This window comes from Martes martes (assembly GCF_963455335.1).
Source record: "Martes martes genome assembly, chromosome: 1".
NCBI classification, from domain to species: domain Eukaryota; kingdom Metazoa; phylum Chordata; class Mammalia; order Carnivora; family Mustelidae; genus Martes; species Martes martes.
In genome coordinates, this window is record NC_137888.1 from 125,297,790 (window position 1) to 125,324,050 (window position 26,261).

At 35.6% G+C, this 26,261-nt stretch overlaps 1 protein-coding gene across 2 annotated transcripts in view; it reads right to left on the reverse strand.

Annotated features, from left to right (window-relative positions):
- PPP2R3A (protein phosphatase 2 regulatory subunit B''alpha) overlaps positions 1 to 26,261 on the reverse strand; it is a 203,330-nt gene that overhangs the window by 57,654 nt on the left and 119,415 nt on the right. For both annotated transcript variants that reach the window (XM_080808037.1, XM_080808038.1), the window contains 5 exons: positions 20,278 to 20,352; positions 12,921 to 13,007; positions 9,147 to 9,303; positions 6,730 to 6,778; positions 5,625 to 5,714 (listed from right to left, as the gene is read on the reverse strand). In XM_080808037.1, the coding sequence (XP_080664163.1) occupies positions 5,625 to 5,714; positions 6,730 to 6,778; positions 9,147 to 9,303; positions 12,921 to 13,007; positions 20,278 to 20,352 (458 nt within the window). The remainder of the gene's footprint in view (positions 1 to 5,624; positions 5,715 to 6,729; positions 6,779 to 9,146; positions 9,304 to 12,920; positions 13,008 to 20,277; positions 20,353 to 26,261) is intronic.

Sequence of the window (26,261 nt, forward strand, 5' to 3'; positions counted from 1 at the left end):
CTGGCGTGGCATTGGGCTGGGCCTTGTGGCTGGGCCCACTGGTGCTAGTCTGGAACTGGTGTTCACGGAGGGTCTGTTGCTGGAGTCCACAGTCAAGTTGGGCACTCACTTCACTCTCCTTCCCCCATGGAGAGGGTGTCTCTCCATACTGGGCTGCCTGGGCTTTAGAGATGGGATGACACAGGTAATATGAGATTTTCCTTTCTACCTTCTTCATCTTTTCTAATTTCTGTGCTCCATCCAGGTGCTGCAATCTCTTACCTAGAATCCTTAGTTCTGGTGATGGTATTTCTTTTGTATATAAATCCAACTCTCAGTACCCTTTCTTAAAACACTATTTTTCCCCCTTAGAATTATCTTGGCATCCTTGTTGCCATATCCTAGCCATAAATGTGAGGATTTATTTTTACTTCTGGACTCCTAATTCAACACTGTTTATCTGCATGTCGATCTTTGTGTCAGTATCACACTGTCTTGTTTACATTAGCTTTGTATATTTTGAAATCAGTAAGTGTGAATCCTATGATTTTATTTTTTTCCTCAAGATTATTTTGGCTACTCTGATCCCTTTGTGGTTCCATATGAATTCAGGATTCAGCTTTTTCATTTCTAAAAAAACAACAAAAAGTAGCTGGGATTTTCTAAGGAGTTGCTTTGAATCTATAAATCTATTTGTGGAGTACTGATGTTCTAACTATTTTTAAACCTTCTGATCCATGAATATGGGATGCCTTCATTTCATTTAGATCTTCCTTAATTTCTTTCAACAATGTTTTGGTAGTTCTCACACTATAAGTTTTATACTTCTTTTGTTAAATTTATTCCAGTTATTTTATTCTTTTTGCTGCTATTATAACTGGAATTATTTCCTTATTTTTGGCTTTTCATTCTTTGTGCATAGAAATAGAACTGACTTTTTAAAATAAATTTGTATTATATCCTGCAACTTACTTAATCTTTATTGAGTTCTAACAGTTTTTCAATAGATTTCTTGGGATTTCCTATATTCAAATAGATAGTTTTCCTTCTTCCTTTCCAATTTGGATGCTTTTTATTTCATTAATTTGCCTAACAGTCCTGGCTAGAACCTTCAGTACAATGCTGAAAGAACAGACATCTTTGTTTTTTTCCTGATCATAGGGAATAGCTTTCAATCTTTCACTATTCACTAGTTGTTAGCTATGGGTTTTTCATAGATATCCTTTATCAGGTCAAAGAAATTCCCTTCCACTTTTAGTTTAAGTGTTTTTTTTTTTTAATCAAGAGGAGGTATTGGACTCTTTTCAACTGCTTTTTCTGAGACTACTAGGATGATCATGTGGTTTCAATCCTTTGTTCTATTAATATGGTATATTATATTGATTGATTTTTAGATGGTAAACCAACTTTGCATTACTATCTGCTTTGGGTATCTGGGTAACACTGGCCTTGTAGAATGAATCTGGAAGTGTTCTTTACTCTTTTATTCTTTGGAAGATTGTAAAGAATTACTATTTTTTCAGGTACATGATTTAGTGATTCATCACTTACATACAACACCTGGTGCTCATCAAAACTAGTGGACGCCTAAGACCTCATCACATATTTGACCCATCCCCCCACCCACCTCCCCTCCACTAACCATCAGTTTGTTCTTATAGTTAACAACCTGTTTCTCAGTCTGCCTCTCCCCTATGCCCCACCCCCATGTTCATTTGTTTTCTTTCTAAAAATGTTTGGTAGCATATTCCAGTGAAGCCATATCAGGGATTATTTTTCCTATCCAGTTTTTATTTCATCTCAAACCAGTGTCCAAGAATTTGCTCACTTTGTCTAAGTTATCTAACTTGTTAGTATATACTAAGTTATTTTTATATATATTTTTTTATTCCTGTAAGGTCAACATTCATGTTACCTCTTTTATTCTGACCTTAACAATTTAAATGTTATCTCTTCTTTCCTTGACCAGTGTACCTAAGGCCTTATTAATCTTTTTTTAAAAATCTGACTTTTGGTTCCATTGATTTTCTCTATTGTTTTTCTATTCTCTAATTTATTCACTTCAGTCATTCTTCTTTCCTTCTTTGTGTTTGCTATGCTTAACTTGCTCTTTTCCCCCCAGTGTCTTAAACAAGGCATTTGTTTTTTAGTATATGCACTTATTGCTATACATTTCTCAGCACTGCATGTAGCACTGCTACATCCCATGAGTTTTGGCATTCTGTGTTTCTATTTTATTCATCTTAAAGTTTTGATACTTTTCCCTTCATTTTCATTCATTTCAAATTATTTCCTTTGATGTATTCTTCTCTTATCCTTTGGTTATTTAAGCAGTGTGTTGTTGCTACATGTTTATAAATTCCCAAATTCCTATCTTTATTGTTAATTTTATTCCATTATGGTCAGAGTATGATTTTATTTCTTTACTTCTTTTTGTACTGAGACTGTTTCATGGCCTGACACATATTCTATCCTGGAGAATATTCCATGTGTACTTGAGAATATATATTCTGCTGTTCTTAGGTGGAGTGTTCTATACTTATGTTAGGTCTATTTGGTTTATAGTTTTATTTGTAGTGTTGCTCATGACTTCTATTTCCTTGTTGATCTTCTTCCTGGTTGTTCATCCATCAATGAAAGAGGAGTCTGGAAGTCTTCAACTCTTATTGTTGAATTGTTTATTTTAATTCTGTCAGTTTTGTTTCATGTATTTTAGAGTTTGATGTTGTGGTGCATATACGTAATTGTAATGTTTTCCTGTTCATCTCTAGTAACTATTTTTTGAATTACAGTCTACATTCTCTGGTATTTATAAAGACATTCCAAGTTTCTTAAGGTTGTTTGCATGACATATCCCTATACTTAGTTTCTTTTTTTTTTCTCCCCATTATGTCTTTAAATCTAATATTTCTCATGTAGATAGCATATAATTAGTTTTTTAAATCCAGTTTGAAAATCTCTGCCTTTTAAAGGAATGCTTAATCCATTCACATTTATAAATTGTTATTACTGATATAGTTAGACTTATGTCTGCCATTTACTTTTTGTTTTTTATCAGTCTTGGCATTTTTTCTTTTTATTTTTTTACTGCTTTCTTTTATAGTAAGTGAATTATTTTCTAAGTGTAACATTCTAATTCTTTTAATAATTTTTTTCACTATGTATTTTTTAGTTAATTTTCTAGTGGCTGCTTTAGAGACTTGCCATATACATTTTAATAAAATCATTATTTATTTATTTGGAGCAAAAAGGCACTTTCATTAAAGGACAGGACCTATGGGCAGAAAGACGGCCTGCCATATACATTTCTAACTTCTAAGAATCTACTTCAGATTTATACTTAATTCCAGAAAGATACTGAAATGTTACTCCTATACAACTTTCCTCCTTCTTCCCTCTTTTTGTGCTATTATTGCTATACATATTACATACCTATATATTACAAACCCAAAACTACACTGTTCTAATTATTACTTTACTATATTTTATCTACATATATTACAAACCCAAACTACACTCTTCTATTACTTTATGTAATTTATGTTTTTTAAAGACACTGAGAGAAGAAAAGAGAACAAGTATATGTTCATAGAGCTTGTTATTAATCTTCTTCATTACCATTTCTAGTTCTCTTCATTGTTCTTGTGGGATAATAGGGGCTCCATAAAGAGGAAACATGGGTGAGAATTATTTGAGGAAAGCTTTTTCATAATTGAGGAAGTATGAGAGATAAAAAATTGAGATTGAGGGTTAATACAACACTGAAAGGCCAAGAATTGTAAAACTTTGGAAATTGAGCTGATCTAACTGAAACAACCTGAGCTTTCAAAATAGTGGACTAATGGTAAATTATAAAGATGCATACTTATTGGCATGGAAATACACTGTTAAGTGAAAACGTATGTTACAAATCTATATAGTATGATACCATGTAGCACAGTATATCTTTTGGTGCAGGAAGAAAGAGTGAAGGAGGAGGAAAAGGAGAAGGAGGAGAGAGGGGGGTAGAGAGGGAAAGAGATGCATAGTGAAAGGATATATACCAATGTTAAATATGGGTAATGGAATTATGAATAAATTTTATATTAAGGTTTTGAATGTATTTTATATTTTAAAATATTTAATGTGTATTTGTGATAAAACAATAAACTTAAAAAAACTAATCCAGCAGAAATGAGCAAAAGACTTGAAAAGGCAAGTTGCCTAAAATGAAATAGAACTGACTGAATACATATGAAAAAAATTCAGGCTCATTAGTAATCAAATGCAAAATAAAATAATATTAAATTTTTTATTTATCAAATTGGAAAATATTTTTAAGAGGAAAACATCCTGTTAGTAGGGGTTATAGGAAATATGCTCAGTACCTTGTTGATAAAAGTATAAAATTATACACTTTTTCTAAGGAGCAACTTAATAATTTTTATAAATGCCCTTAAAAATGTCTATACCCTTTTAACCTAACAATTCCATTTCGGGGAATTTATGTTAGTGAAAAAAGTAGTGGATGTCACAACCATTTAGCTACAACTATTATTTTGGAAAGCATTCCATAAAAATTTGGGAGTGTATGGTAATTAAGACTTAATCCAATGGAACTCATCTAAATATCCAAAAAGTATGTAGAAATATATAATAAAAGAGACTATACAATATATACTAACTTTTAATAGTCTCTTATTCTGCATGTTAGAATTATTAGTATTAAAATTTATTTTCCTCTGCTTATCCATGTTTTCTAAATTGTCTATAATGGACAAAAAATTATTCTTTGAAATGGAAAACAAAGCTATTTAAAATTAATCTAATAGGCTGCCAAGAAATAGCTTAGTTTTATTTCTACTTCCTTGATTTCCAAACCATGTATCCAACATTTAGATAATGTCTAGACCCAACACATAGACAGCTGAGGCAGTTATACTAGCAAGCAGCACCAAGGACTGTAGCCTCTCCGTCCCTTGGTACTAAGCACAAACTATGTGCTGGATACTGTGTTAACACAAGCTGGGAATAAAAATAAATAAATAAATAAATAAAGAATAATAAATAAATAAAAATAAATAAATAAATAAATAAATAAATAAAAAGAGGGACCTAGATTTTGGCTTAAATAAGAGATAGATTAGTGGCAAGAAACAGATGTGTATGTTCACAACTACAAATCAAGGTATGTTTGAGTGTGCCAAGGGAAAGGAGAGATGATTCTAATTTGTCTATAACAGTCATCCACAATTTGTTTCTTTCCCTCTCTAATTTACTACTGAACCATCAAGATGGAAATTCTTAATATATATTCCCACATTCCATATAAAAGCTTCCTAGTCCTACTTAACTCTTAGGGCCAGCTCACATGTCACTTCACTTTTGTTTCTGGGGGTAAAAGCACTTCTCCTGATATGCTGTGACCGATGCATTCAGTCTGAGAGGGCAGACACTAAGTCTAATTCATCTTGGTGCTCCTAGGTCAAGATGGCATCCACTGAGTATACATCATGACTTTTTTAAGCTTTGTTCAAGTGTTTGACATTCCTGGCAAAGGAAACTTAGAAGTCATACCAGCTTGAATCACTAAACTCTACCTCTGAAACTAGTAATACACTGTATGTTAATTAATTGATTTTAAGTTAAAAAAAAAAAAGTCATACCTGGTTGGGTTCCTTTTGTCCTCCTCAGAGATCAAAAACCAAACAAAGTCTGCATAGCTCATTCTTCCCTCTTTCTGTACTGTTTTTCCCCTGAAGAAAACACATGGTTATAAAGTTTCCTAAGCAATCACTCAGATAAATTTAGTAGGATGACAGCCTAAGAAATAAAGCAACATATTTTTTTTTAAATGATTTTATTTATTTATTTGACAGACAGAGATCACAAGTGGGCAGAAAGGCAGGCAGAGAGAGGGGGAAGCAGGCTCCCCGCTGAGCAGAGAGCCTGATGTGGGGCTCGATCCCAGGACCCTGGGATCATGACCTGAGCCGAAGGCAGAGGCTTTAACCCACTGAGCCACCCAGGCGCCCCTAAAGCAACATCTTTCTTTGGAAATTAAGTCAAAGAAAAATTAGAAGGCTGGAAACCTAACAGAGAGCATCCCTTCCATTGCCTATATTGTTGTAAAGGCCTGGAGGGTGAAACCAGAAGACATATGCAGGTAAGAAGAAAGCAGTCTGGTTTCCAAATCAAACGCAAATAATCACCAATACTGTTACCTGTATTTAATGGACTAATGCCCATAAATTAAAGAATCACTACTGTCTTGTATGAAGCCACGGTGTGCAGGAAGCTGTGTTCAAATAAGACTGTTAAAGTGTTACCTGGAATTTATTCGTTTTTCCTTAAGGAGTTCATTATTTGAGAAAGAGAAAGAGCAGGAGAGGTAGTGGGAGAGGGAGAAGCAGGCTTCCTTCCGGCTGAGCAGGGAGCCCAACATGGGGCTGGATCCCAGGACCCTGAGATCATGGCCTGAGCCAAAGGCAGAGGCTTATTTAACCCACTGAACCACTCAGGTTCCACATCTGTAATTCATTTTATTTTTTAAAGTTTATTTATTTATTTATTAGACAGAGAGAGAGAACACAAGCAAGGGGAGTGGGAAAGGGAGAGGGAGAAGCAGGCTTCCTGCTGAGCAGAGAGCCCAATGCAGGGTTCGATCCCAGGACCCTGAGATCATGACCTGAGCTGAAGGCAGATGCTTAGCAATTGAGCCATCCAGGTGCCCCCCGTAATTCATTTTTAAACTCAGATGCTTTTTCTTACCTTGTTACTGCCCCAGAGAATATCCTTTCAATAATTCTGTTTGATGAAGCTAAATGTAAACAAAAGGGTACAAAGCGAGTTAGAAACATGTTGCATAAAGGCAATACTTTTGGCAAATTTCTTTTCAATAGCAACAAACTAAAACATAATAGTCTTCCATAATGAGAGGTTAAGAGTATTTAAGTTTTTACCTATGTATAATTTATATTTCTGAAAGAATCTGAGGTGGCATAATCAATTATCAGTCGCTAAAAAAAGGAACAGGCAAATGATTATGCCTGATAGCTGGGATGTATTACCGTAGCTGAGTGCCAAATTAGTTGTCTAATTAGTTGCCAATTAGTTGTCTTAGTTGTAAGACAAAAACGTATAGAATTTGTACTGATCCTCTTATCCAATAAGACAACTTTTCCTCTAAAACAAGACAAAGTTTATCCTATCATGAAATTCAAGGGGAACAACAAAGTCCCTAATATAAGGGACTTCGAGTAAAACAACAGAAAATGCTTTCAAGTAGAATTTTATAGAAGATACCTAAACATACCACAAACATACTTTTCTAATATTCTTATTCCATAAAAGTCCAGAACATAACAGAACATATCATTTGAGAAATTCCATCAGTAAGTTTTACTCAGAGAGAGACACAATTATATCTTTAGACAGTATACTGCTTTTGATGATAGATCCTACAGAATCTCTAGCAGTGTACCTCATTATTGGTTCAAAATAACCAAAGGCTTTAGTTTTAACTAAAAGGATATGCCAGTACAGCTCAGACCCATGGATTTGGTAAGGACAGGAATCTTTCTTTTAAGTACCCCAGGCAATGGCATGTATACTACAATTTCAAAACAAGGGATGAGTCATTAGAGAGTTAGTAGCTACCAGCATCTAATTCTTCTGCACAGAGTTAGGTACAGTCAGACCAAGGTAAAATTAGTTTGGCTGAAGATGTTAGGAATATGGGGGTCAGTAGAACCATGCCTGGCCAAAAAGCTTACATAAGGACCCTCTATACTTTGTTGAACATTGGTTTATGGGGTTAATAATTTGTACTAGATAGACAAATAGAGAGCTATATAGGAAAGGCATGGGATTTAATTTAAAAAAAAAAAAAAAAAAGGTCTTTTTTAAATTTGGAAAGTTTAGCCTAAAATTGAAGATCATGCTGTCCCATTTAGGACAGGTAGGTTCACCGGCAACTAGGTGGTCTCAGTGACACCTTCATCATGCAGGCCTAGGTGTATATATACAATACTTTGGGACTTGGTGAGAATTATGGTATATCAGCCAGAGAGCATGCTTTAGAGCCTGTAAGGTTTTGCATGACCACATGTTAACACAGATGATCTGGTCACTTGTGATTAGAAGGTGCAAAGCTAATAAAGCTGACCTGATACACCTGTGAATATTTCCATTTTTGTGCTATTCTGGTGACAGGAAGGTTACGACTACTTGAACAAGGGGTTAGAGTACTAACCAAGTACTGCTTGTTTATCAATAAGTACATGTGAGTATTTTCTCTTGATACCTTGTTGGGACCTGAGAATTGAGAGGTAGAACTCTTTCTTATATATGGAAAGTTCTACGAAACTTGACATCATATAGAACGAGCCTTTTCTTAAGATATAAACGGTTAATCACAGATATACCAAATAACAAAAGTGAAATTCAATGCATTTGTTTAAGGTTTGTACTCTGCTACATCTAAAAGGCTAAAGGCTGATTTTAAAAAAATCAGCAGTGCTTGAGAAGACATTTAAGAATAGATCAGGGACAATCTTATGAGAAAAAAAAACAAGTCAATGTATTTTGGTGCTTGGTGAAGAACGGTAAATCATCAGGTAATAGTTTCTAAGTTTACTACTGGTGAAAATGAAGCAAAGGGGGTAATATCATGTGATATGTGACATTCTTGCTTTCTGATACAAGAAAGCACACAAAATTCATCTGCAGGGAAAATACTTATTCAGGAACTAAATTCCAAAAAGTAAGTTTTTATGATTCCTGGAAAACAATGTCAAGTTAGAAACATTTTCATCCTTGGCTATTCATAAACACTGTAAAATGGGAAATTTATAAGGGTATATATATATTCTCTTTCAAATAAACTTTATATAGGTATGAATCTTATACAATTCACCATTAGAAAATAAACATCACTATAAAGACTCAGCAATTAATCAAAACAAAGACTCTAATTGCTTACTTACTGTAAGTCCCTTCTCCTATACTTGCTTTCTAAATAAAAAATTGATACCTTCACTCATTCCCACTTAAAAATTCTTGGTTCATTAAAGAGGACTTGATTAGATAAAGAATTTAAGAAATGGGAATTTATCATTCATATAACAATTCATATAACTCTTGCCTTTTTCAAAAGAGCTAAGTTTTAACATGTATAAAACACTTACCCTGGTCATTGTATCGAGATAAATCGGCCTGGCTGATGTAGAGGTCATGATCACTATCTAGTTCCCAGAATTTACAATAAATAACATAGAAATGTTCATAGGAGAAGTAATCTGTGATTTGGTTTATATCTTCCTCTTCTTCCAAAAGGGCTAGAGTCTGAAATAGTATGAAGAGAAAGATTAATTTATTTTAAAATTATGAAAACCAGCCTTGGCCGTTATACGGTCTAGTAAAGTTTAATTTTAAATTGAATTAAAATTTTTGGTTTGGGTACCAAACCAGGAACCTCTTCCAAACTTTAATCAAATGATCAATCTATAAGCATTTATGAGTTCTGTATTACGCTTAGCAAAGGGTTAGATGCAGTGGAGGATTTAAAAGCAAGGAAAGGGATGGACTGTTATCTAGGAGACTGTAGCCCATCAAAGGTCCCCAGACTAGCAAGCCAGAACAATTAGACAACAGGCTGAATTACATGGTCATAAACTGACACTGCTTGTAACTTTCCAAAATTATGAAGAGTGAGCATCTATTCTATATTATGTAGAGTAGAAATCCACATATAGGGTTTGGCTTTGTAATGAGATCAAGTTTACTGTGAAGGTGACCTATACATAGCATCGTGCTGATGTGTGGTGGCCTGGCAAAGAAGACATAGGGAGCTGCAGGGTCCTGTGCTGGAAATTAACCTGGGGCTCCCCTGACTCACTGAGTGTCCCTATGGAAAACACCAGAAACAATAATTTTGAACCCAGAATTCTTACAATTCTTGTAATTATCATACAAGTGGGCAGACAAATGAAGATGTTTTCAGAAATGAAAGATTCAGAAAGAATGATATAAGAAGCCATAAACTTCAGAAATAGAAAAACAAAATGAGATGGCAGAAATCAGATCAGACAGATCAACAATCACAGTAATGTAAATGAATTAAGTGTCCATATTAAAGTATTTTCAGATTGAGTATAAAAACCATCCCCCCCAAAACATATCTAGGTATGCGCTATCTGTAAGAGATAACACTAAAATAAAATTTAAAAGGCGGTTTAAAAAAAAGTACAAATATATGCTAGCTAAATCTTAACAAAAAGAATGTGTCAATATTATTGGAAAATAAAATGGAATTCAAGGTGAAAAACATTACAAGGGAGAGAGGTGACTATTTCATAACGCAAATAAATTGCTTCAATGATAAATTATGTTCCAAAATGTAAATACTGGGAAACCAATTCTGGCGAGTTGAGAACAAAAACTATTATAGTAAAATGTCTTAATGGAAGATTATGTTGCCAGTAAAAATTATAAAGACTACACAGAAACAAAGGAAAACCATGATGTGGTAAATGCAATATATGGGATATAAGATTACACATAATAAGAATTCTGTAAAATCCTAAAATCTGCACATTTATATGGGACTAGAAGAACACAAAAAAATGCTATTAGTTGTATTAGGGTGATGAAATATGATTTTTCTGTTTTCCAAACATTGCTTGTAATGTTTTATTTTATAAAATGCTCTTTAACATGTATAAAGGAGAATACATACAATAAAACAAATCTTGAGAAGGAGCTCTCATTCTCCCCTACTAGATTATCAGAAAATGAAAAAGACAGAAAACTTGTGCTATTGATGAATGTGTACATATGAACTAGTGCAGGTTTTCAGGAGACTAAGCTGGCAGGATCTATCAAACTGAAAACCACACTGGGGCAACTGGCTGGCTCAGTTGGTGGAGCGTGCAACTCTTGATTTTTGGGGTTATGCATCTGAGTTCCACTTTGGGTGTAGAGATTACTTAAAAATAAAAAATCTTAAAAAAAAATCCTGAAAATGCATATACCATTTGATCCAGGATTTCCCCTCCAGTAGTTTATTCTAGAAAAATTCTTACCTATGTACACACAGAAGGGAAGTAGAAGGATGTTTACTGCATCATTGCAAATAGGAAAAACCTGAAAACAACTTAAACATCCTCTATAGGGGAATATGTAATTTAGTTATGGTAGAGCCATGCTATAGATTATGCAGCAGTTAAAAGATTTATATGCATGGAAATGAAAAGAATGTTAAGATATGCTGTTAGTGGGAAAAAAAACCAAATTAACAAAATTATCTCATATACTTAAAAAAAACCACCTCAAAAAAGCAGCCATACAAAATGAAACTGTCTACTCCATGTATACATATAAGGGAATAAAACCATAATATGGATGGGTTCCCTCTGGGAAAGAGAATGAAATTGTAGGGTGAAGAGGTAGACAGTGACTTCTGCTGATTATTCCAGATATTTTCATATTATTTGAATGCTTTAAGAGCATATAAATCATGAGCATACATTCATGAATAATGTACTAATAGGAAGAGTGGGAGAGGGATAGGGAAGAGGGGGAAAAATTAAATGATGCCCTAAGAAGAACACTTGAGTTCTGTTTTCAGATTGGTCATTTACTTGCTGTGGGATCTTATCTAAGTCATTCAACCATATCTGCACCTCAAATTTTATCAATTAAAATATATGTATTACAGTAATGCCAGAAACTGTTACAAACTCTAATGTGCTTCGGGAATGGGAGGGATTACCATTCTTAAAGTGGAAGGCCTCTTTTATGGAATTACTGCCATCTCAACCCATCCCATCCCATGTTACTTACTGAGAGAGGCAGGATAATTACTATTCATTTTGGAATAAAAAAGGTTTTTATATGAATTATGGGCTGCTAATTTTGCCAAGTCTTCATTACTTTGTCCCAGATGAAGACAGGGAAAAATAAAGAGTATATAAGGTTGTATTATTAGCGTAAGCTTCATTTATTTTGATTCATTGAAAATAAAATATTTCTTTTCCTTTCAAGTATGAACAATTCTTTCTTTAGGTTAATGGAAGCTTGAACAATCAGGCATGAGGATTATCTCGGTAAAAGGCTCCCACTAGTGGTCTATATACTTTCTTTCTTATTTGGTAAAATAAATAAAATAATTGAATGGAAAGTATTCTTTCTTAAAAGGACTTTTTAGTATTTTTCTCCACTCTAGTAGGAGCTGGATAAAGAGTTGTTACTGAAAGGATCAACTTGCAACCCCTCTATTCCTTTTGCAAGGCCTTTCCTAACCCAGCCCATCTCACCCCTGAGGCTGTATCACTGGTTACTCTCTGCAGAGCCACTGGCTGCTTTAGACTGTTCTTAGACTGTAGACACTTTCATGCTCCTGGGGCTTTGCTTATGTTGCTCCCTTTATCTGGAATCCCCTAATTTTTTATTTTGATAAACTTCCAATACCCTCCAAGATTAAGACCACATGCCAGGCCTTCTGTGAGGACTTCTCTGCGTATCTGTTACTCATTTCTGTGGAAATTTTCGTCAGGTGTGACTGTGCACTTTTCTTTTAGTCCACGTACCTTGATATAAAAATCCCTTGTTATTCATCTTTGTTCTCCCCAACACATCCCAGGTATCCGGTAAATGCTTCATGACTGAAAGTAGCCAAAGTGCTTTGCATACAATAAGCACTCAAATATTTGTTAAATGAAATAAGAATATTATTTAACTTGTTCTTTATTTTTTTAAAAAAATTTAAAAAAATTTTATTTGTGAGAGAGAGAGAGAAAGCGCACAAGCAGGGAGAACTGCAGACCAAGGGAGAAGCAGGCTCCCTGCGGAGCAGGAAGCCTGATGTGGACTGATCCCAGGACGCTGGTATCACAACCTGAAGGCAGAAGCTTCGCATCCCTAACTTGTTCTTTATCTATGAATTTCAATGAGAGACATACTTGCAAAAAGTTGCTTTTTCTTATCTCTGTAGAAGTTATTTTTCCACTCCAAGATCTGTTGACTGTGTAGAATATTCTCTGAATAACCTGGTTCCAAAAGGAAACAAATAAAATAAAAACACTGAAAATATGTATTACTTCACCAAAGGCCATCTTACGAATGTCTCCTGAACCAAGTTATGTTTTGTTTTTCTGATTAAGGCAAGTGTAATTTCTAATAAAAACTAATGATATTTTAAAAATCTACACCATGTTCCTTATAATTCCAAGAATAATAAAGATACTCTTTGCTCATAGGCCTGCATTTCCCAGTTACCTACATGTCACTTTATTTACCTCTCATCTTATACAGTGATGCCTGATTCAAGTAGTGTTTATTGGGCTGAATGTTTTAGGAAGGCAAATGAGGTGGGAAATACACACTGGGTTGGCTTAACAATTCATAGGTCATAAGAATGGCTGCCAACATGGTATGATTTAAGATGGCATTATTCTGGTTATTATAGCCTTATTCATTGGTCTCTTAAAGACTTCTTGTCTTCCAGACTCTTTCTGGAAACTCAAATACATCTGCGATAACTCTAATACTGAGTCCTTACTTGGGCATGAGCAATTTTGTTATTAGCTAGCATTTAAAGAGTTTAATAACAGATGTGAAACTCTGGAGAAGACCCTGGACAGGATGAGAGAGGAGGGAACGGGTAGCAAATGTGTCTGAGATTGACGACATGTTTGTTGTGGTGTAGTGGAGGATTGGAGAAGGAAGACAAGGCTGCTATCCTGGAGGGAGGAGGCCACAGTGTAGTCAGTTTCACCTGGGGTTATGCTTACACATTTAATTTCCCTATGACCCACTAGTTTTGTTTTTTCCTCCAAAATGAAGCATTATATCTTTTTGGTTTCAAGGTTTTATTTAAATTCTAGTTAGTTAACATATAGGGTAATACCGGTTTCAGGAGCAGAATTTAGTGATTGATCACTTACATATAACAACAAGTGTTCATCATAAGCAGCTTTTTTTTTTTTTTTTGACACTTTGCCTTTGATTTTGATTATCTAATGGAAATCCTGTATCCTTGGTGGTTTTATCATGGAAGAGGTTAGATCTTTTTTAAAAGTTATTTTAGGGCAAGAACAAAAAAGGGTAAAAATTTGGACATCTCTCCAAAGAGTAGGCCTAACGAGGGATTAAACCACCATTCCCCTTCTGGATTCCTTAGCAAAGACAGTGATTCTCAAACAGAGCAGGGAAAACGCATCCTCAGAATGATGGCCCAGATTTCTGCTGCCCAGTTTTCCATATCCTATAGTAGTGCTAATTCCTGACCCTTCAGAATCTAGCTCAACTGCTAACTCCACAGGAAGCATCAGAACAAGGACTGGGGTAGAGCTCTGTCTTCTGTGCTTCAACTGTCACGTGAGTCTCCTTCAGTTCATCCTACGGTGTTATTCTAAACACTGGTGCAACTTGACCATCATCACCTCCAAACTCCAAGGTACCAGATCTTTCTTGACTTGCAACCCAGTGCTTGATACGGTGCTCTACGTATCAGGTGGTTAACAATTGCTTGATATACTTTTTTATTTGAGGAAGAACTGATATACATTATATCACTTTTTGGTGTAAGACATGATTTGATATTTGTATATATTGCAAAATAATCACTGCAGTAAGTCCCGTTAACATCTGCTATCATACAGAGTTATGGAATTTTTTTTCTTGTGATGAGAACTTTTAAGATTTACTCTCTTAGCAACTTTCAAATGCGTAATATATTTATATCACTATATTATATATGGTATCAATTATAGATAGTATATATAGTATTAACTACAGTCACCATGTTCTACTTTATGTCCCCATTATTACTTATTCTATAACTGGAAGTTTATACCTTTTGACTCCCTCTTCACCCATTTTGCCTCTGGCAATCACCAATCTGTTTTCTCTATCTTGGTTTCTTTTTTAAGATTCCACATATGAGAGAGATCATGTAGTATTTGTCTCTGTCTGACTTATTTCATTTAGCATAATGTCTTCAAAGTCAATCAGTGTTGTTGCAAATGGCAAGATTTCATGGGCTAGGTACCAACCCCCAGCCATGTGCAGTTGAAAATCCACTATAACTTGATTCCCCCAAACTTAACTACTAATAGCTTACTGTTGACTGGGAGCCTTACCAATTACGTAAACAGTTGGTTAACACATATTTTGTATATTATATATGTACTATATATACTGTATTCTTACAATAAAGCAAGCTAGAGAAAAGAAAATATTAAGAAAATCATAAGGAAGAGAAAATATACTTACAGTGCTATAAAAAATCTGCATATAAGAGTTCCATGCAGTTCAAACCCATGGTATCTTACTCAACAGTGTATTCTTTTTTTTAAAACTTAAATCCAATTAACATATAATGTATTATTGGTTTCAGAAATTATTTTATTTATAAAATTTAAATCCAATTAATTAACATACAATTAATTTGTATGGTAGAAGTTAGTGATTCATCAGTCTTATATAATACCCAGTGCTCATTACCTCATGTGTCCTTCTTAATCAACAGTGTATTCTTAACACTAGCTTGGCAGAAGTTCATATTAAAAAGATGGAGGATTTTCAGCACAGAAATTATATATATGAAAATAAACAGTAAGAATACCATTTATCATAGTCCAATGGCTCCTCTCTCAAGTAAAGTCAATTTCAAAACATATTATTACACCAAAATTTTCTATGTTGAATATGATATTTTTATCCTTAGTATTTGATTTTAAATATAAATTTATCTAAAGTCTAAATTTCCTATCTACCAAAATTTTATATTTATATATGCCTCAAATATTTTATATTATTTATGGAGGTACTGTGTTACATTTAAAATGATTTATTTATTTATTTTTGCTTATTTTGTTATTCATTTTTTGTTTTTTTGACAGAATTTTTAAAATTCACAAATGTTTTGACTGTTAAACGTTTTCTACTTTTGGCCTCTGCTAACTTACTTATCTAATAATATGAAAAAATGTACTTGTAGCCCATTTTTCCATAGCCTAAATCTCTTTATTCAGTAGCCCCACTTCATCAGCACATTTATTGGTTTCCACATTAGTCAGCATTTTAGCTTACTGAAGTAGGAGCACCATCTAGTGGTGAGAACATGTGGCTGCTTGGGTCTACATCTAACCTTGATTTTCCCCCCTAATTTTGTTCTACTACTTTTAGGTAAATAAAATAGAAATTAATCCCAGTTTTTAAATAGCAATTTTTTTAAAAAGAATTGTTAATAGTAAGAATAATTGTTTACTACCAATGAGTGGAACGAAATTTGATAATTTTTTACCAAGGGATCTCTAGTCACCTTGATAGTCTGAATTTTAAATTAGTTTCCTTTCTTTTTCCTTGTATCCACTGAACCGGAAACCTCTAATTCACAAGTGTAGGTCACCAGAAATTTGAGCAAGTGTTTGGTAGCTGTCAGACAGGTTTTGACAAGAGAAGTGGATGTGGACACAAAAATTACAGAAATGGCTCATTGTAGGTAATTTATGCAGAAGAACATTCTCAAATGCTGGAAGCATGGTTCTTCTACCTGGCAGGGAGTGGTGAAAAGATCCTTGATCCCCTCTGGTTAGTATGGCTCCGAAAAGTATTTCTCCATGGTCCTCTGCAGAATTTGGACTTAAAAAAAAAATCTATGTAATACAAATTTCCTCCTTTCTCCATCAAGAGGAAAAGTTCTCAAGGGGAAAGAGCCAAGCTGTTGGTGATGAGCAGTGTCCACCACAGTTTAGTCATCTCAAGAAATATCAGTACCTTGTCCTCAACAATTAAAATCCTGGCATTTCAGCCTAAAGTGATGGCTTCAGGCCAATGAAGACACTGAAACTATCACTAAGACTCCGTCTGAGCACGTCAGAGAAATGTCTTTGCTGCTATTACCAGTGTCACAAAGAAGTATTTTCAATCTCATTGTTTATTTTAAAAACTCACGTGAGCACCCCTTTCCTCAAAAAAGTTAGCATATGCCAGCTAGGATAAGCAGTCTTTTATTCACTGGTAATTTCTTTACACAGCATGCAAAACTGCAAACTCAAGGGCTATAATTTGTTAGTATTTCCAATTTTCATTTTCATTCAGTATCAAGAGACTTATTTCTTAAATGCCAACTTGTCTCTAGAAATAAAGGAGAATATGGAGTAACTTTAGGTGCATTCTCTTATATGGGTAGTGATATTCTTTTTGCTGTATGCATAGTTGGGGCTTTGTCTTTCCAGTCTGGAAATAGCTGACAAAATAATTAACTAAACAAACAAATGAAAAGTCTTTTCCTATGGCATAGGTTTTTCAGTGATAAATAGAAAATAAAAGTTGCCCAACTTTTCACCATATGAGTGCCACACTAAAACTAGTATTTGAGTCATCCTTTGTGTCAGTAGTTTCTTCCGACTAGATAAAGTGAAATTAATAAATAACTCTAGCATGCCAACAAAAAAAATGTATCGTTTTATACTACATGCCACTGAAGTTATATAACATTCGATAGGGTCAAATGACCAATTAATTTTGCTTTTTCTGAGATCTTTAATTCTGAGGCTAAGTTTCTAAGAAAGTGTGAACTTACCAGTTTTTGCTCTGAACAGGATAGAGAATGATGCCTCTGTCATTCACTTTTACGCCATTAAAAATATTCATTAATTTCATACTAGAAAACTTATTTTGATTTGTTCTAGAAAAACTGTACTCTGAAGTAATGCACAAGTTCCAATGACTTCATACTATTATTTGACCAGATTTCACAACAGAAGAGGCAGTACGGAGAAAAGACAACCAGTCCTTTAAAAAAAATCCTGTTTCCAGATATTCATGTAATACTTTTTATTTGCACTTTCCTTTTTCAGATGGTACTATGAGGTTATCACAATAGATACACTTACCTTAGTACACAGAGATTCACATTCTATATTCTCAATGGGATCTTGTTTACTATTTATGTTACGATGCTATTTTGAATTGCCCTATTATCAATATTTCATCCCAAGTATTTTACAATTTAGTAATTATTTTCGAGTAATGGATTTATTTTTGTGAATTGAGGAAAAAACAGCATAATAATAACAGAGTGTGAGTTTTAAAAATATAAATAATATGCAAACACCATGAATATATGTCAGCAGAGATAATTAATTATATCCTGTTAATTGACCAATTTAGTTCTCTTTGTTTAATGACTAACATAATAGAATTTCTAGGAAAATGTGAATTATATGTGAACAAAATTGTTTCATGGCTTTTCACCCTGAAATTATAAATTCCTGGGGACCACTTGCTAGATGACACAGACCATCATGGGTCCATGGTACTTCAACAAATACCAAAATAGAAAGTGTAGAGAAAATTTATCCCTATTTTACAATTCTGTTATTTAACATCTTTTCTTTTTTTTTTTTTAAACATCTTTTCTAAGAATAAATTCCAAAAAAAATTCCTCTATAGAGAGTATTTTCTGAATTCGTAGAAGGTTGGGCTGGATTATCTCTAAGATCTTTTCTAGCTCTTAAGATTTTCAATTATGCTATTAACATGCCCTGAGTTTATAGAACAATCAACAATCAGAACCCAATAATTCCCTACGGAATTTAAGCCAGAGTTAATGTATAGGATTCTTAAGAATGGATAATTTCATTTATTTATTCAATACATACTGTTTAATATGCGCTAGGCACTATTCTGGTATTGGAGATACTGTAGTGAAAAACATAGACAAATTCCCTGCTTCAGTGGAGTTTCTATCATAGAGAAGGAGATTTTAAGCTTTAAAATATTAAATGATGTAATATCTGAGAAGAAAAAGAAGGCAGAACAAATGAATAGAGAGTGTAGGGGGAGGGGACAGAGGGAGAAGAAGGATGAAGAAGGTAAAGGGTGTTTAGGGAAGGCCTCACTAATAAGGGAATTTCTGAATGCACAGTTGGAATGAAGTAAATAAAGGAAGAAGTCATGTGGATATCTGCAGAGAGCATTTCAGGCAGAGGAAAGAAGTAAAAAGCACCTGAGGCAGAAGTGGAATTAGTCTGTTTCCAGGAACAGAGAGGATGCAGTTGTGAGCAAAGCACAGTAAGTGAGGGGCAGGGTAACAGCAGAAATGAGAGTGCAGAGGTTGTAAGGGTGTGTGTGTGTGTGTGTGTGTGTGTGTGTGTGTGTGTGTGGTGGGGGGATTATGGGGAGTCTTAGCAAGGACTCTGGCTTTTCCTCTGAGTGAGATGGGAAGCCACCGGAGGGTTTGAACAGAGGAGTGACATGAACTGACTTACATTTTCAAAGGATTACTCTGCTTTGTGGAGACCACTGTAGGGCAATGAAAGTGTAAGCAGGGAGACCAAGTAGAAGTAATCCAAGTGAGAAACAAGGGTGATTGCACCAGGGTGATTGTGGCAACACTTCACAACAGTAGTAGTGTGCTTCACAGCAAAAATCACTTCTGAGATAGTCTTAGAAGACAGTGACACCTTCTGGCTCAAAGAAAGACTTACAAGGTTTTACAACAGAGAGCCAATGTAAAAGCCAAGAATGAAGTTCTGAAAGGAGAAAAAGAATGGTAGTATTCTGTAACTTGACAGAATCCAATAAACTCACAGCCAACAAAAAGTACTCTAAGAATGAGAGGATTTTTCTCAGAGGTGATCGCCCTGTAATCTTATTGGGCGGGGTGTGAGCCAGACGCAAGGGCTAACTCACTTGAGTGTGGCTGTTATGGAGGGGTTTGTCCTGGGGCTCACCTCTGGAATTCCTGCAGAGATAATCTGGGAGCTAGGGCAAAGAATGCTGGACACAGCTGCAATGTGCACTGCAGGCTGGTGTGCTCTGACTTCATGCCTTGACTGTGACTGGTCAAAGGAGGCCATGCATCAGAAACAGGGCATGGGAGCACCTCACAAAATGGGAGAGTGTGATTATGCTATGTTAAATTCTTTTTTTTCTGATTATATATAAGCTATTTCTCATTACCATTTCTAGTTCTAAATTTGAGACACATCCTTTTCTGGGAAAGACACATCTTTTTCTGGGAAAGTCTGTTTGTAAATGCTCAATATCAACTGGGTATCAATATTAATAACAAAGCAAAGAGTGTACCTCATAAGACCAGACAGAAAGAATATATTACTCTAATTCTGTATACACTGGTACTTAATAAGAAGGAAAGTAGATACAAATAACTAATTCAGTTTTACTGTACCTTCCTCCCACTTAAACTAATCATTATAGCTCAGGTTACCTTTTGCATAGATATCTGAAAGCCTGGACAAAGGAGACTTATAGATCTCTATTAAGAAAAAAGAAGACTCAGCTTACCGTGGTGATATAGCGGGAGTGGAATTCTGGAGCATCTTTCAGGAACGTGAGGCCAGGGTGTGTATCCACCACATCCTGAAGAAGATTAAAACCAAAACTAAATAGACAAACATACCAAAGAGCAAAATTAAAAAAACTAACACTTGAACAGAATTTTTCCTTCCTGTAGAATAAGTAGTCAGTTGAGCAAACCTGCTCTTTTTAGAATACTGAACAGGGCTTAACAACTGAGCCATCCAGGTGCCCCTAGAATACTGAACAGGGCATTTAAAATTTAACACTTTAGGGGCGCCTGGGTGGCTCGGTGGGTTAAAGCCTCTGCCTTCGGCTCAGGTCCTGGTCCCAGGGTCCGGGGATCGAGCCCCGCATTGGGCTCTCTGTTCAGCAGGGAGCCTGCTTTTTCCTCCTCTCTCTCTGCCTGCTTCTCTGCCTATTTGTGATCTCCGTCCGACAAATAAATAAATAAATAAAATCTTAAAAAAATAAAAATAAAAAAATAAAATTTAACACTTTATTACATTAAAATTTTATTACAAGCATACTTAGGTGTGCTTTTGATATGCTAGCATTAAAATTTTAATTTAGCTATTATTTGGTGATTTGTGAATCATATGTCTTAGGGGTATGTATAGTAATTTTAACATGTCAAAGCATGTCAGGGAAACTCACCCTCCAGATTCTGGGGTAGGGGTTTAGAGAAATTTACACAGAAAAGATGATAAGATATAAGCCAACTACAATGATTCTTTCTTAACCTAGAGATATGGGAAGTTTCTGAGGGAAAAAAATAGCCATGTAGCTAAGTTTGAAATCTGTTAAATTGTGGGAGTCAGCTAATGTCCTTCAAAATTACTGTGTGGACAAATCTATTTTCAATTTAGGATTTTATTTTTATTTTAAAATCTGCTATTTTATTCTCATGGAAGACTATTAGAATATTAAAACCCTGAAATACCATTTTTATTTTCTAATTAGATTTTTAAAAAAGATTTTATTTATTTATTTGACAGACAGAGATCACAAGTAGGCAGAGAGGCAGGCAGAGAGAGAGCAAGGGAAGCAGGTGGGGGAAGCAGGCTCCCTGTTGAGCAGAAAGCCTGACACAGGCCTTGATCCCAGGACCTTGAGATCATGACCCGAGCTGAAGGCAGAGGCTCAACCCACTGAGCAACCCAGGTGCCCCTCTAATAAGACTTTTAAAGCACTTTGAATGAGCCTAGAGAAACTACTGGAAATAATTACTGTTAATTTAATAGCCAGAGGCAACAGCAATGGCAACATGGATACAAGCTATTAATTGGTTAGTTGTAAATGGGCAGACATCAGTTATACCTCTTTTCTTTGATTCTTCAGAACAGTTAACTGTCCATATCTACCAACATGGTCTCAAACCAATGGACCTACTATTTAACCTTTTATTTGGAAATAATTTTAGACTTATGGGAAAGTTACAAAAATATTAGAGATTTTCTATGCCCTTCTCCCATAATGGTAACAACTTACAAACCATAGTACAATGATCAAAACCAGGAAGTGAACACTGACACAACAGTAAACCTACAGACATCATTCAAATGTTACCGGCTTTTCTCTTAGTATCTTTTTCTGTTCCAGGATTCTACCACATTTAGTTCTTTTTTAAAAATTGTTTTAATTTAAATTAAATTTAGTTAACATATAGTGTATTATTAGTTTCAGGGGCAGAATTTAGTGATTCATCAGTTGTATATAACACCTAGCGCTCATTACAAGTGTTCTCCTTAATGACAATCACCCAGTTACCCCATCCCCCACCCCTTGAGCAACCCTGTTTGTTTCCTATAGTTAAAGAGTCTCTTATGATTTGCCTCCCTGTTTTTATCCTATTTTAATTTCCCTTCCCCTATGTTCATCTGTTTTGGTTCTTAAATTCCACATGTGAGTGAAATCATATGGTACCTGTCTTTCTCTGACTTATTTTGCTTAGCATAATACCCTCTAGTTCCATCCACGTCATTGCAAATGACAAGATTTCATTCTTTTTGATGGCTGAGTAGTATTTCATCGTATATATAGACCATTTCTTCTTTATCCATTCACTGGTCGATGGACATCTGGGCTCTATTTTGGCTACTGTGGACATTGCTGGTATAAACATTGGGATGCATGTGCCCCCTTTGAATCAGTATTTTTTTATCCTTTGGATGGATACTTAGAAGTGCAATTGCTGGGTCATAGGGTAGTTCTATTTTTAACTTTTTAAGGACCCTCCATACTATTTTCCAAATTGCATTCCCACCAACAGTGTAAGAGGGTTCCCCTTTCTCCACATCCCCACCAACATCTGTTGTTTAGTGAGTTGTTAGTTTTAACCATTTGACCAGTATGAGGTGGTTTCTCATTGTGGTTTTGATTTGTATTTCTCTTATGAAGAGTGATGTTGGGCATTTTCTCATGTGTCTGTTAGCCATTTGTATGTCTTCTTTGGAGAAATGTCTATTTATGTCTTCTGCACATTTCTTGACTGGATTTTTTGTTTTTTGGGTGTTGACACTGCTAGGTTCTTTATACGTTTAGGATACCTGCCCTTTATCTGATAAGTCATTTGCAAATATCTTCTCCCATTCTATAGGTTGCCTTTTGTTGATGCATTTAGCTCTTGTGCCTCACTGGTTTCTCCCAATCTTCGACAGTTCCTCAGTCTTATACTTCATAATCCTAAAATACACTTTTTTTTTTTTTTTTTTTTGGAGAGAGCATAAATGGGGAGAGGCAGAAAGAGAGAGTCCTAAGCAGGCTTCATGCTCAGCATGGAGCCTGATGCAAGGCTTGATCTCACAACTCTGAAATCAAGAGTCAGATGGATAACCAACTGAGTCACCCAGGCACCCCTCGTGATTCTGACACTCTTAATGAGTTCTAGTCAGTTATTCTGTAGACTTTTTCAACATGGTTTTGCCTGATGTTTCCTCATGATTAGATTAAGATTAGACATTTTTGGCAGTTATACCACATAAGTGGTATTGTGCACTTTACAGTCATACAAGACTATGTGATGTCGGTATGTCTTGTATCTTGTAAAGTTTGATCACACTTGGCTGAAATGGCGACTTCTAGGTTCTTCACCATACAGTTATTATTCTCCTTTAATAATTAATAAATATTGTGGGGGGATATACTTTGAGACTGCCAATATTCTGTTTCTCTGCAAATTTTTGCCCACAGATTTCAGCAGTCACTTTTTAAAAAAGATTTTATTTACTTGAGAGAGAGAGAGAGGTAGCACAAGCAGGGAGGAATGGTAGAAAAGAAGACTCCCTACTCCCTACTTAGCAGGGAGCCTGATGCAGGGCTCAATCCCAGGACTCTGGGAGCATGACCTGAACTGTAGGCAGATGCTTAACTGACTGAGCCATCCAGATGCCCTGATTTTAGCAGCCATCTGTGGAACCTGATTGTAATATTCACACTGTGGTGCTTTTTTTTTTTGTAAGATTTTATTTATTTATTTGACAGACAGAGATCACAAGCAGGGAGAGAGGCAGCGGGGTGGCGGGTGGGGTGGGGGGTGGGAAGCAGACTCCCCGCCGAGCACAGAGGCCGATGTGGGGCTCGATCCGAGGACCCTGGGATCATGACCCGAGCCGAAGGCAGAGGCTTTAACCCACTGAGCCACCCAGGTGCTCCTGTGGTGCTTATCTAATAGCGATTTTGTATTTCCCTCATTTTCTATACATTTAATAACTGGAATTCTTCTGTAAGGAAGAGTGATTCCTCCTCTCCCACATATTTATATGTTTAATTTGTATCAGTTTAGGCTCATGGGTATTTATTTTATTGTAAAGGTTATAATTCAACACTATCATTATTTATTTTGTTGCTCAAACTGATCTTACTCTGGCCATTGGAAATCTTATCAGGTTGGCCCCTGTATCCTCTTGACATACCCTAACCTTTTGTGAGCACTTTTATAGTTTCTGGTATCATAAGATGGTATCATCTGACATTTTCCTTGTTCCAGCCCTGGAATCTACTTTTTTCCCCCAAATAGCCCTGGTTCCTTTACTGGAAATGGTACTTAAAAACTATTTAGAAATCTGGGTGCTAGGTGTGCTCATTACCATTAGGATGTCATTGCTCTTGGCCCTCCTAGCAGGAAGAACTAGGAATACATGTATGTACAGCAGTCCCCCCTTATCTGCAGGAGATATGTTCCAAGATTCCCCGTGGATGCCTGAAATTGCAAATAGTTCTAAACCATATATATATTTTTTCCTATACGTATGATAAGGTTTAATTTATAAATTAGGCACAGTAAGAGCTTAACAATATTAAAATAGAGCAATTATAACAATTTACTATATTAAAAGGTATGAATGTGATCTCTCTTTCAAAATATCTTTATGGAACTGTACTCACCTTTTTTTTTTTTGTTAAGATTTTATTTATTTGACACAGAGAGAGAGATCACAAGTAGGCAGAGAGGCAGGCAGAGAGAGAGGGAGAAGCAGGCTCCCTGCTGAGCAGAGAGCCCGATGCGGGGCTAGATCCGAGGACCCTGGGATCATGACCTGAGCCGAAGGCAGAGGCTTAACCCACTGAGCCATCCAGGCGCTCCCACCCTTTTACTTCTTGTGATGATATGAGATGATAAATGTTTACATGATGAGATGAAGGGAGGTGAGTGGAGTAGGCACTGTGATGTAGCCTTAGGCAACTATTGACCTTCTAATGTTAGGTCAAGAGGAGGACCATCTGCTTCTAGACTTCAGTTGACCATGAATAACTGAAACTGCATAAAAGGGTGGGATGAACTCCTCTATACTAATCCAAGCATACACACTTATTTCTATTTCCATATTTATCTCTATATACTAAAAACTATGTAATCATATAGAGAATGGATTCTAATACTATATCACAAGGTTCAGTCTAAACTTCTCCTTTTCCTTTTTAATGTTAACAGAATTGCCAACCCATATTCCATTGAGAAACAAATTTACTAAACAGAGTACAGTATTAGTGTATAGTTTTTTTTGTCTCTGGTCTTACAGTATCCATTTAAAATACTGCTTCCCAAGGTTACTCAGGTTAGGTCTCTCCTGTCCTTCCTTTATTCTCCTTAATGTGGTTAGAATACAGTTCAGTTAATTTGTTACTCTTTATTATTTTATTCTGAGTTCTTTCCCAGAGGTCCAGGTTGATTTTAATCCATTACTTATTTCTTAGAGGGAGAGTATTTACACATTTCTATGGTTCTAAGAGTCAAAACTAATGTAGAATTGACATCTTAACAATACTGAGTTCTCATACCCATAAAGAAGACCTCTCTCTCCATTTATATAAATCTTTTTTAAGATTTTATTTATTTATTAGAGAGATGGAGAGAGAGCACAAGTAGGCAGAGCAGCAGGCAGAGGGAGACGGAGAAGCAGGCTCTCCGCTGATCGGGGAGCCTGATGTGGGTCTCGATCCCAGAACCCGGGGATCATGACCCGAGCTGAAGGCAGCCACTTAGCCGAATGAGCCACCCAGGCACCCCCTCCATTTATATAAATCTTATTTTAAGTTCTCTCATCAATGTTTTGCTCTATTTTGTGTGGGTATTGCACATCTTTTGTCAGATTCATCTCTAAGTATTTAGTATTTTGAGGTGGTATTATAAATGGTTTTTTTTTTTTTTACAGGTTTTATTTATTTATTTGACAGACAGAGATCACAAGTAGGTAGAGCAGCAGGCCGGCGGGGGGGGGGGGGGGAAGCAGGCTCGCAGCAGAGCAGGGAGCCCAATGTGGGGCTCGATCCCAGGACCCTGAGATCATGACCTGAACTGAAGGCAGAGGCTTAACCCACTGAGCCACCCAGGTGCCCCTATAAATGGTATTTTTAAAATTTCAATTTCTAATTGTTTGTTGCTAGTATGTAGGAAGAAAATTGATTTTTATATACTGATCATGTTATTTGTAAACTTTCTAAGCTCACTTATTAAACACAGCTTTAGCAGC